Here is a 12,694-nt window from a genome sequence, read left to right as displayed (position 1 = left end):
ATATCTTTACTTTGCTCAACGGTTCAATTAGGAGTATATAGAAACATTAATTGCTATGCTGAATAATGTATTATTATTATTATTATTACTACTACTGCTGCTGCTGCTGCTGCTGCTGCTGCTGCTGCTGCTGCTGCTGCTACTGCTACTGCTACTGCTACTGCTACTGCTACTGCTACTGCTACTGCTACCTATCATTCTTCTGTACGTTCATGAATATTGATATTTTTAGATCTCCGTAGAACAATAAAATTATTAGGTTTTATCTCAATTTTAATCTTCTTAATCTTTAGATGAGGGTAACTATTTATTAGTTATTCATTTAATAACAGTATAGTAGAAAAACTGATTCAATATTATGTGCCATCGAACTGTTAAACATGTTGACATGTCTTAAATCATAGCCACTAAGAGAAAGATGACATAAATAAATCTAAGGAAATCAGTTCCTAATGGAGTTTTAAATATCTCGAGCTCTAGAGCCTTTTAATAGAACAGAATTTGTCAAAAGAGTAATGATTAAAATAGCGTAAATAACTTGTCCATAAGAAGTTTTTAATTTTGAAGAATTACGAATTTTTCGACCAAGTATTGAGAGAAGAATTTAGAAAATTCCTGATTATATTCAAGAGGAAGGTTAGAAAAAAGTAGCAAGTAAAATCGTATATTATTCACTGGCTCTTGATGACAGCAGTGACATTACTGATAGGCCTACAGTAAAGCTTGAGATTATCTGTGGGATTGATCAAGATGTTAGTACAGGAACCACTACTGGTTGTAGTTTTTATGCCAAGTGCCTTTCCTCTGTCTACTTACTTCATAGGCTATCTGTCGCATGTAATCACTGCAGCTCGAGTTTTGGTCACCACTGGTCTAAATACATGTTGAATACAGTTCCAGAAGGCTGTGGTTTAGATTTACAGAGCAAACAGATAGTACTCTTTGCTGTGAAGAAATGTATAAACAAATTTTACGATCACATTTTTTCAGTGACGGTATGTCATTTTTCACTAACGGTATATTTTCTGGCCATAGAAACCAGTGGCGGTATTCCATACTATCACATACTGTCTCACTTCCCTCACTGTGTCTAATGTGAGACAAGTTTTCTATGTCACTCTGGTAAAATGTGCTCTCCTGACTGTTGAGCCAGCATTTCACTGTAGAAGCACTGTATACAGCTGCATTAATTGTTGCTTTCTTCTCCAAGAAATCGACCAACAGCACACCTTTCTGATCACAGAAGATGATAGCCATCACTTTACCAGCTTTCTACATATTTGTAGAATTGTCATGAAATTCTGACACCTCATGTTTTGTACGTCATTGAAAATGGACAATTTATTATTCCAGTATTTGGGCTATATTGTAATTGAGGCTATTGAATATTGGTGTCGATTTTAGGGGGAGGGGGGGGAAACTTTATTTTAAGTAAGTCATGTTTAATATTAGCAGCAGTAGAGAAAGTAATGATTGTAGAGGGAACCACGCAGGACAAAGGTTTTTAAAGAAAGGATAAATCTAAATTACATTTTCAGTGAGCTTGTATTCATAGAAAAATTTAGTATTAGCAAAACATCAGCTGAAAATATCTGTAGTGCTCGGGAGAAGTGGCACAAGTCAAAAAATGTTAATTTTGCAGGAGAAGGAAAAAAACTGTATTGACACTAGTTTACGTTGATTTGATTTTGTTCTGTATGAATTATTGTAATGGGAAAAATACTTATGTCTCTTTTCCCAAGCAAGCAGATGTTCCGTAAGTTGTCAATAATTAATAAAAAATTTTTGTGGAAACTGACTTATGCCACTTTTCCCAAGCACTGTAGGTATAATAAGCAGAATAGGAGATTTGCTGCACAAAATAAAAAGAAATAAAACACTTGATCCAAAATAATTGTGTTCTTGCACTGGATGGGAAATGGAGCACCGTATCACTTAACTGCTGTTGCGTATAGCTTATCGAAATAATTCCATGGCTTTTCATTTGAGCAGCCAATTTCCAAGAGGTGATAGAATTATTGATGGGTCCTTTATAAAAATAATGGATGCTTCCTTTGAAAATGAGACTGCATTTGTTGACAGGAATGTTGTTGCTTTCTTAGTGAAATTTAGAATTAATTGTAATTTTCTTGGTGTTCATAATTGAATTTCTAACAGTGGTGATTAATTTTAACAAATTCAATAATGGTGTTCATTATAGATCATCTGATCTACATTATAGATCATCTGATCTATTAAATATCATATCAATTACTTTTATAAAAATATAAAATGAATAAGGAGAAATAATTAGCTATCAGTCTTACATGTTTACACATACTTTATCTGTCAGTGTCATGTTCACGAAATGCTGTTGACAATTCACAAATTGTATGTGTCAAAGCAAGTAAGAATTGTAAGAAAACAAATTCTACAATATTCTGACGTATTTGTAGAATTGTCATGATTGTAGGACTTGTCAGCTTTATGAAACAGTGCCCAGTTGGAAATTAGCTATTCTGTCTATTACATTCTCTATATTTCTACCCTCACACTGCCAAAAGAATTGGGACAGAATTTTAGATTTTTCTGCTTAAAAATCTGTTGCTTTTAACGCTGGTTAGAATTTGGAAATATTATCTGGTGTTTGGTGAGTTATGGAGAAATGGCAGATGAATTGAGAGTATGCACTTGAAGTAAAATCTGACTCTTTGTTCAAATTGGACTAATCAAGACTTTAATCCATGCCTTCTGCATGCGAAAGCAGCTGGCTAGCAGAGTATCCTAGTGTTAATAGAAGTGACGTTTATGTTTTACAAGGTTTCCATACTGGTAAGTGAAGGCTGTTTTAGATATTGTGGCTTGTACAGTGAGGCATCAAGACCAACAACAAACAATTGGTACCAGGCTTGTCAGAGAACAGTGAGTAGCTTAGTTTGATTTTAGAGTCACATAGTTCATTCGGTGGTTATTGTGTATTGGGATCTTTGGCATTTTCTTTTATGTCGAGTTCTAGCTCATGAGCCTACTTTCCTTTATGAAAGAAGAAATAGAGGGTGTACGAGAATATCTCTCACGTATAACTGTAGTTCAGTTTTCATTAAACTGTGTAGAGTTCTGTCATTGTTAATTTAGTTGATAATATCAAAGTATTGGTAGCAACTGGATTGATGGAATCTAAAATATTTTTCATGTTCTTATTGTATTTGTATTCCTGGTGTTGTGGAAGAGAAGGCCTGATGGCCTTAACTACACCAGAATAAATAAATAAATAAATAAATACTTATTATTAATGTAGGAATTGATATTGATAAATTAAAATTTTTACTCAGATGTCCACCAGTTCTGTTTCAGGTATGCTGTTCTGTTTAAGTCACTTGATTTTTTACAACAATAAATGCGATCTTCCTTCATATTGATATCTGTTGCCAAAAGTTGAGAACAGTTCTAGCGGTTCTGGACATAGCATTTTTCCTTCATTCATTATTCATGAACAGAGTTATGGTAACTCTACTGCATGGAGTCAACAACTTTACTTTCTTATTTGATGTTTTCCACCTAAAAATTCATCACTCGACCAGGATTGAATATGTAGTAATCCCCCTTATCTGCAGTGAATACATTCTGAAATCTACTGCGGATATGCAAAACTGCGGATAATGACAAACCCTATAAATTTCCTAAAAGTAGATTGCTACTGCAGCATGTGTCAGGACAGTGAAAAGTGAATAGTGGGGGTAATGTTACTAAGGAAAGTGATGGTGATTGATATTACCACGTCTATGAATATAGGGTGCGATTAAATTTTAGATTTTATATAAATCTTCAGTTTAAGATTCTAGGAGCTGAAGTACGTTATAAAAATATTGCCGACGTTAATCGCAGATAACTGAAATATGGATACAGATGCTGTGGATAAGAGGGGGTTACTGTATTGCACTTTTGGTCTATAGTTAAGCATGGTAACCATCAGATCATTGTGAATGACACTATTGATATTGAAACATTCTAAAATGATGGACTAAATATTTATATGGTTCAGTATTCAACAGTAAATATTCACTATTTGATAAATTTGGTATTAAACATGTGGAATGGGAATTTGAGTGAGATTTGGTGAGGTTAAAGTACATACACCAGTTCAAATATGACGATTACAGTAAAACCTCCATGTAACGAAATTGAGGGGGGCCAAATTTTACGTACTTTGTTATAAGGAAGTTCTTTTTAATGGGATAATATTCAGCAACATATTCCTTAGAAAACACACATTCTATTTTTCATATGAAGCAGTTATAACATTGTTAATAAAAATTGTAACTTCATTAATATGTACTGTACCTTGAAATATTCTCTTCTCTCTCTCTCTCTCTCTCTCTCTCTCTCTCTCTCTCTCGCTGTTATTTATACTCGCTTTAACATCTTTGGTCACATTGCAAGTTAACTTTTGGTTGAAATCCGAAGGCCTGTGTACTATTGTTGAAACTGGTTCTATTGTTGTGAACTAGATGGCGACTGTGACTGTATATGTATTACTGATTTGTTATGAATATGATTTCTGTGATGAATGAGGCCGGTGATATTCAGGGATGTTGTGGCCTGAATTTCCTGGCATTTGCCTGAAAACCTCAACCAGGAAATTCAACCTGACCGGGAATCGAACCCAGGCCCTCTGCATAAGAGACCAGCATGCTGACCACAGAAATGGTCGAAATATTATTGTACAGGGTTTAGCAGGTAGTTCTAACGAATTTCAGCATGCTGTTCTAAAGTGATTACAACACTTTAGAAATGTCAAAATAACATGGCTTAAACAATGCAATTTATTGGCATATTATTTTTTGAAAATGACGCATTTCAAGTGATTCCCTTGTTTTCTTATGGTTTGTTGTAATCTTATCAATATAGAATTTTTTAATTTCCCATGGTTTTCCTATGTACTTTTATACCCTTATTCCAGGGAGGTATTCAATTTTTACGTAGTGAAAAACACTGAAATATTCTAACAGTAACACGAACTCAGAATAAGTAAATATATCGACAGTAAAACATATCGCTAGTGTAGTTGTATTGTATTGTTAAGAATCAACTTTGTATTAGCAAGCACCTCCTATTCTTTTGTCGATAGCACATGCAAGCGGATAAGTATGAGTACTGTCAGCTACTACATATAAATATTACACTGAATCAAAATAAAATTACTGTATCTAACAAGAATTCGCTAATCGGAGGGGAGCATAGTTGACTAGGGGTTTTTCTAGCTTCGTTTAAGAGGTGTTTTGTTATAATGAAGGTTAAAGTAATGTTCGTTAATAGAGGTAAAGATACATTATAATGCATGTAATTTTGGCGGTTTCGAAGGTTCACTTCGAAATACAGAGATTTTTTGCTATTAAGGCGTTCATAAGGTAGAGGTTTTACAGTATTTTGTTTTAATTATTTTGAAGGAAAGTAGACCATGAGTTATACTCGCATGTTTTATGAGAGATTTGTGGACTGTAGCTCCATTTGCTATGTTATCAATGTCCTAGTATGTGTATTGTGAATACTTTTATATTTTGACACATAATATGAAGTGTTAAGTGTTACTTTTATTTTATTCGATTTTTTTCTTTTATTTTGTAGCTGGAAATACAAAACAAGCTGAAAGCAATCAACAACGTCATTGACATGTTGACTGGAATTATTGGAGACAAGGGCATAATTGATGAGAAACGCAAAGGAAATGTCAAGGATGAAGCAAAAGGAGAAAAGGTAAGTTACAATCACCCTGTCAAAGAATATGCCTTTCTATGTGTTTGCAGGAAGAAGCAGCTATCAGGTAATGTTCTGTAATGATTTACCCTCAGGGACTAAGAAGAAATGTGGAGTTTTCCAAATAGCCTCAAACCACACTTACTTAATTAGAAACAAAAATGGTAGGTGATCCAAATACATAGTGGATTGAAACGATGTAAAAATTTTGTTTTATTTTTATTTTTTTATTGACAATATTCCTCACTATAGAGGTTCTTCTTCCATCAGAACAGTATGACATTATAACCACGTTTCCTCTTTCCTTCCATTTATTAACGCCTTCCATTGATCTCTATCTTGAGCATCATCTTCTGTGACCCCAATATTTCTCATAGACTGCTGTATATTCTGTTTCCAGCAAGTCTGTATTCGTCGCTGTCGTCTTCTATTTTTCTCCAACACCATTTTAGGAATATGTGTCTCATCCATTCTGCATAAATGCCGATAACACTTCAGTCGTCTTCTTTCAATTTCCTCCATTCTGCCCTCTTCAACTTCCATAATTATCTCGGTATTTGTGAAGTTTTCTAGCTGTGATTGCCTAGCTGATCTTCTTCAGAAGTTCATTTCAACTGCAGTCAGCTTATCAAAATATTTTTTCTGCATCGTTCAGGTCTCTGCCCCGTGCAGGATCACACTTTCCAGTAGCAACTTAAGATACGGTCACATGTTGCTACTTTTGCTGAGCAACTTTTGTACTGCAGCTGCAAAAGTTGCATGTTGTGTTTACATGTAAGTCGAAAGTAGCATGCTGCACGCTACTTTTTGTGCTGCACAACCCGAGCGCTGAAAAAGTTGCAACTGGAGGTTGTGAGTTGCGAGTCTGTTCACACGCAAGGCACTACTTTTGCAGCTGCAGTCTAGCTGCAGATTTCCATCTCCGTGTTGACTTTTCAATATACATTTTGTGGTTATGTTCACATTATTATTAAGCTCATGCGATAGCTCACTTATCTATTATTTGCTTTTGTGTCCTAACTAGTATTCAGAAATTGGCATTATTTTTACTATAAAGCTATTAAAAACGCCTATATATTTAAATAATAACCAACAGCATATTCACGTAATCAATGTTGGCAACATTCCTGTTTGAAACTACACTATGGAAAATTAAAAAAATGAATTATATCATCAGCAAATGTACTCAGACTGTGTTGTACATTTAGTAACTGTTACAAATCATTTATTTTCATTATATCTAACATTAAAATATATCCAAACAATAAAAGTATCATTGGCACATTTGGATGGCAACACTGGTCGCAACTGCAGCAAAAGTTTGAACAAAACTGATATCAAAAATGCCGCAGCTGCAACCCTGAGAACCCTGTTCACACGTCACTACTTTATAATCTGCGCACAGCATGAAAAAGTAGCGGGCAGCCACTACTTTTTGGGTTGCACCATCATTCACATGTCACAGTACGAGAGTTGCGCAGTTTTTTTGTACTACAGCACTGCAAAAGTAGTGACATGTGACCATACCTTTATGTATTAACCTCTTTGTTCTGTTAATGTTGTTCCTGCTTCATAGTACAGAATTCATCATGCCAACTACTTTCCTTTTGTTGCTTGCTTTTTTAATTACTTCCATCTCTGAAGAACCGTCTATATCTATTACTCAGGCAAGGTAGGTAAAATTGTTTGTCGTCTAATTTTTTCTATATCTATGTGCAGACTATCAGTTTCGTTTGTCATGTTTTCAGATTTTTCTAAATTTATTTTCAGTTCCCACCCTGTATTCTCTAGAGTTGATTACATAATATATAAAACTTGCATCTCACTATCACCATTTTGTATTACGACGATTTGTCCATCTGCAAACAACAAATATTGGAGGAAATTTCCCTCCTTTATCTCCAAGCTCATTCTTGTATCCGTTCTATCTGAGGCTTATTGCTCGACTTCTTAGCATTTGCACTTTTTATGATGAGTGAGGAGCTGGCCTACTGCGTCATTCCCCAACCTGGAGGACTAGGTGGATTTTGCTCAATGTCTTCCTGTAGCTTTAGCAAACCAATGCTTCACTGCAAGGCAGCAGTGTGTGTTGGTCCTCAGGAGGTATTTAATTTCCCTCTTACCACCAATATCCAGGAGACATTTTCTGAATCACCAGGTTATGGGTGGGGGAGGGGGGAGGGGGGAGGGGACATGCCCTCTAGGGGTTACAGGCTCTCCCAAGAGATTAAACATTCCTTTTAAAAATGTAAGATAATGGCGTGATAAACAATGACAAAGAATTATGTAAGAGTTTCATACAAAGAAATGGACAATCATAGTACTTGTATGTGTTTTATGTGTGTTTGGATGATAACTTTTCCTTTTGAATTGATCGCAGAGATCCCATCAAATGGGCACAGACTTGAATTCTCTAGACTTCGCTTTCTGGGGATGTGAAGTCATGTGTCTACAGCATCAGTATTGCAGACATGAAATATGTATGCCTAGGTTCGAGGTTGAGTGTTGCACCATATCATCTGGCTTTGTAACTGTCACAAGATTTTCGTATTTTTTATTTTGTATTTTTGCTGTAATAAGCTAGTAAATGGGATGGAAAAACATTTAGCTCAAAGAAATTATTCATTAATTGATAGTGTTCTGCCCAAGGGCAGGTCTTTCACTGCAAACCCAGCATCCTCCAGTCTTTCGTATTTTCTGCTTTCCTTTTAGTCTCTCCATATCATCCAGGTATCTTAATGTTGTTTGTCGTTTGATACCTTCTTCTGTCCCGAACTTTTCTTCCATTCACCTTTCCTTCCAGGGCATCCTTCAGTAGCTAATTTCTTCTTAGAGCCAGTGGCTCAGCCAATTTTTTTTCTCTTCCTGATCAGTTCCGGCATTATTCTTTCTTCACCCACTCTTTCTAGCACAACTTCATTTCTTATTCTGTTTGTCCATTTCACACATTGCATTCTTCTCCATAGCCACATTTCCAATGCTTTAGTCGTTTCTTTTCACTTTGTCATAATGTCCATGTTTCTTTACCATACAATGCCACACTCCAAACACAGCACTTCACTAGTCTCTTTCTTTTGAATTGAATAGACTTTAACAGAGGGGGGGCACTATGGCCCAGCACTGTGACCTGCTAAAATCTATTGCACTGACCCTCTGGTGATTTATTCCCAAACCCACACCAGCTGACCAAACTAAGGTTCTCTATGTGCCCAGGCTTCGAGCAGGCAACCCTACTCAACCCTAGGCCAGCACCTTCCATGCGTCGCCAGCTGGCATTCGGGGAATGCTATGGAATGATAACGAAATGGAGAAATGATGACAGAATGATGTAAATGCTTAATTGGGGAAAAATGGTAGAACCCCGGGAAAAACCCCAACTGCGACCTTGGCCACTTTGGATTTTTTTAATGAAAAAAAATCCCAGACCTGACCGGAAATCGAACCTGGGCTGCCTGCATGATATCTGAAGGTCTGAAGTCTCTTTCTTAGTTATTTTTCCAAATATCCACAGAAAGTGCTTCTTTTTCTATTAAAAGCTTCTTTTGCCATTGCTGTCCTTTTGACTTCCTGGCAGCAGCTCATGTTACTACATATACAGAGACATTATTATGACATGAGGCAAGAAAACGGTGGTTGACTTGTGGCCATTGCTAGTGTGGTTTCTGGCGAGCGTGTAACCATTTCTCTGGCACTTCTACAATACATAACAGTACTAACAATAAATGTTCAATAATTTGAACATACCATGCTCACAGTCGTTGCTGAAAATGGCCCCCATTTGCCATCACACACAACTGACATCTTCTGTTAAGCAAATGAACACTGAAGTTTCACATGATTGATAGCTTCGGTTTCTTGTCGTATATAATCTTTTAGTTCAACTATAGAATGAGGATTTCTTGCTATAAACCCTACCTTTTAGTGTCCCCCATAAATAAAAGTCACAGGGTGTTAGATTTGGGCTTTGTGGAGCCCAGTTTCAATAATTTTGTTGCATTTCTTGCAGAGGACTGAGATATTCCAGTTTCCTGTGCTAAACACTTTAGAGATTGTTGAGGGGTATGCTCTAATCTTTCACTAATCTCATCTAATTTTTCTTCTGTAAGAACACTACGTTTTCTGTTTGATTTTCGATTGTTCACCGAGCCTGTTTCTTTAAATCTTTTAGCAAGTTTTCTAATTGTTTTGGCAGAAGGCACAGGTCTATTGGGAAATTTTATTCGAAATTTACGTCTTGTTTTCGCACACAACATTCTGCCTTTTATGTATGTATTGAACATTAACACACATTCACGTAATGAGAATTTGTCGGTAGGCATTACCTAAATACACAAAAATTACTAAACTTTGTGGACTAACTTTGTACACTTGAAGAATCAAGACTTTTGTAACACTACTTGTGACTACAGTGAATGCCATATGGTGACTGAGGATCTACTACGTTGCACCTCTAACAGACCGCTCAGGGAGTGGGCCGCCAGTAACCCGCAGTTTTCTCGCCTCATCAGAATAATGTCTGTAGTACACCCCAGGTATTAGAAGGTGCCCACTTTTTCTACTGCTTCATTTCGAATTCGCACGTTTATCTAATTTATTTTTCTTCTGATGACCATGGTCTTCGTCTTGTTGCATTTGTCTTCATCTCATACTGCTCACAGCTGCCATTTAGCTCGTAGTATATTCTCCTCTTCTGCTGACAATGCCATATCATCAACAAATCTTATGCACTTTATTCTTGTTCCTCCTACTATCATCCCTCCCATAATCTGAATTCAGTTCTTCACTAAATCCTGTCATAATGTGCATTCTGGGAGATATCTGGTATGGCATTGAGACAGAAATAACTGTGAAGTAGACTTAAGTACCCAGATATTTCGTGGAAAGAGCATTTTCTTTCGGTCTCAGATATTTAAGATACTTCTTTAAGTGTTTTCATCACATTTAATTGAATTTTTGTGTGCAACACAGTGAATGGTGATATGATTTGTACAGTCAGTGATTTTAGTTGCCAAACCATTAACATCCCCTATGATGGAAGGAGAAATTATTATGTAAAAATTATTTCTACCTTTCACTGAGAGTTTTGAATGCCCAAGGCTACACAGCGTGGCAGGTATAGCAGAGAACAGGAGATGGTGACTAAATGTCCAAGAACTTATCATCCCTTGGCAACACATTTGTTACACATGGCTGAATCACTGAAGAAAGTTAAAGATTTAGAATTAAGATGGAGCCTCAGTATACCACTACTGTACAAAATAACTGGAGCTGGGTTCACAGTATTGTGTTTTTGCTCTTGGTATCTGTGCTATCGTAATAGGAGTGCTAGGAGATATCCGGTATGGCTTTGAGACAGAGAAATAACTGGTGAAGTAGACTAAGTACCCAGATATTTCGTGGGAAACCCATTTTCTTTCAGCCTTTGATATTTAAATTTTTCTTTTGATGAAAACCGAAACGGGGAAACAGTCGATTTCATCAATATAAGGTACTTCTTTAAGTGACTTTGGCACATTGAATGTGTGCAACACTATGAATGGTTGTGACATGATTTGCACAGTTGGTGATTTTGGTGGCCAGACCATTAATACCCCCTGTCATATAAGGTTCTCCATCAATTGCCAGGCCAACTAAACATGTTTTATTTCTCCAGTAATAATAATAATAATAATAATAATAATATAACAATAATAAATAATAATGATAATCCGTAGTGCTACAGCCTTTCAAGGGCCCACACCGACCAGCCAGATGCTTGTGTCACGACTGAAGCAGAGGTGGAAGCTCATCCAACCAGAATGGAGGTATTGTATGATTAGCACAGTGATTCCTCCAGCCATTATAGCTGGTTTTTGTAACCAGGGTTTGCTGCCCATCTTAGCTCCCTAAGTGCATCGTGATGCTGGATGAGCATTGATCCCATACACTGGCTTAAGTTTCATGAGAAAATTTCTTTCACCATGAGAAATTGATCCAGCGTGCATTCTGTACTCTGATTCCTAGGCAGGATGCCTTAGACCACAACACCACAGCATGGGACAGATTTATTCTTTTATAGTGATTAAGATTATTTGCACTCATTAATAAAAAGATACATTTTCTGAATGAAATTAACGTTACAGCAATGATCTGTTTATTTACATCTATCATAATGCTTTATGTGAAATTGAGGCTTACTACAAAACATAATTTTATCTAATATGAAAGCTTCAGTCACACATTGTACGATTTATAACTGTTTAACCGCTGAGTTTCTCTTCATTTTCTAAATTAGACTTCAGAACTGCTCTCTTTTGAAACATATCATCAGATAATTTGTGTGATTTTGGGAGATTTGTCACCGTTGCATATGAGAATAGTCATCCTGAGAAAGTTAGAGGTTCAAATCTTCTTTCAAGTGAAGCTGATTTGAATAATTTCAAGGGAAAAATTGTTCTGGGGCCGGGTATCGAACCCGGGACCTTTGCCTAAATACGCCAAGGCTCTGCCAGACCCTGAATCAATTTCTCGATGAGATTGGTGATAGCGAGATGGTATTTGGCGAGATGAGGCCGAGGATTCGCCATAGATTACCTGGCATTCACCTTACGGTTGGGGAAAACCTCGGAAAAAACCCAACCAGGTAGTCAGCCCAAGCGGGGATCGAACCCACGCCTGAGTGCAACGTCAGACCGGCAGGCAAGCGCCTTAACCAATTGAGCCATGCTAGTGGCTATCATCTCTTCTTCCAGACATGGAACAAATTATTATTGTCACATTCTAGGCACCATTAAGAGGTTCTTTGTCCTGCAGGCAATAGGAAGGGCTTCAGACACGTGTATTTGTTTACATGCAGATTCTTTTTATATGGAATGAAGATTACACAATACTTGTTATGCAGTGTTAGTCGATGCACATAGCTGGGTGGCAAATGACTCATTAGAGAATTACCACAAAGCCTTAATATTTACCGTATGTGCAA

At 36.7% G+C, this 12,694-nt stretch overlaps 1 protein-coding gene across 3 annotated transcripts in view; it reads left to right on the top strand.

Moving 5' to 3' along the window:
* Positions 1–12,694, top strand: part of LOC138694345 (serine/arginine repetitive matrix protein 2-like) — a 139,620-nt gene that overhangs the window by 86,237 nt on the left and 40,689 nt on the right. For all 3 annotated transcript variants that reach the window (XM_069817972.1, XM_069817974.1, XM_069817971.1), the window contains one exon: positions 5,605–5,733. In XM_069817972.1, the coding sequence (XP_069674073.1) occupies positions 5,605–5,733 (129 nt within the window). The remainder of the gene's footprint in view (positions 1–5,604; positions 5,734–12,694) is intronic.

Source organism: Periplaneta americana, chromosome 2 (genome assembly GCF_040183065.1).
Source record: "Periplaneta americana isolate PAMFEO1 chromosome 2, P.americana_PAMFEO1_priV1, whole genome shotgun sequence".
NCBI lineage: Eukaryota > Metazoa > Arthropoda > Insecta > Blattodea > Blattidae > Periplaneta > Periplaneta americana.
Note: the sequence above shows the minus strand (reverse complement) of the source record. Positions and strands in the feature narration are given on the sequence as shown.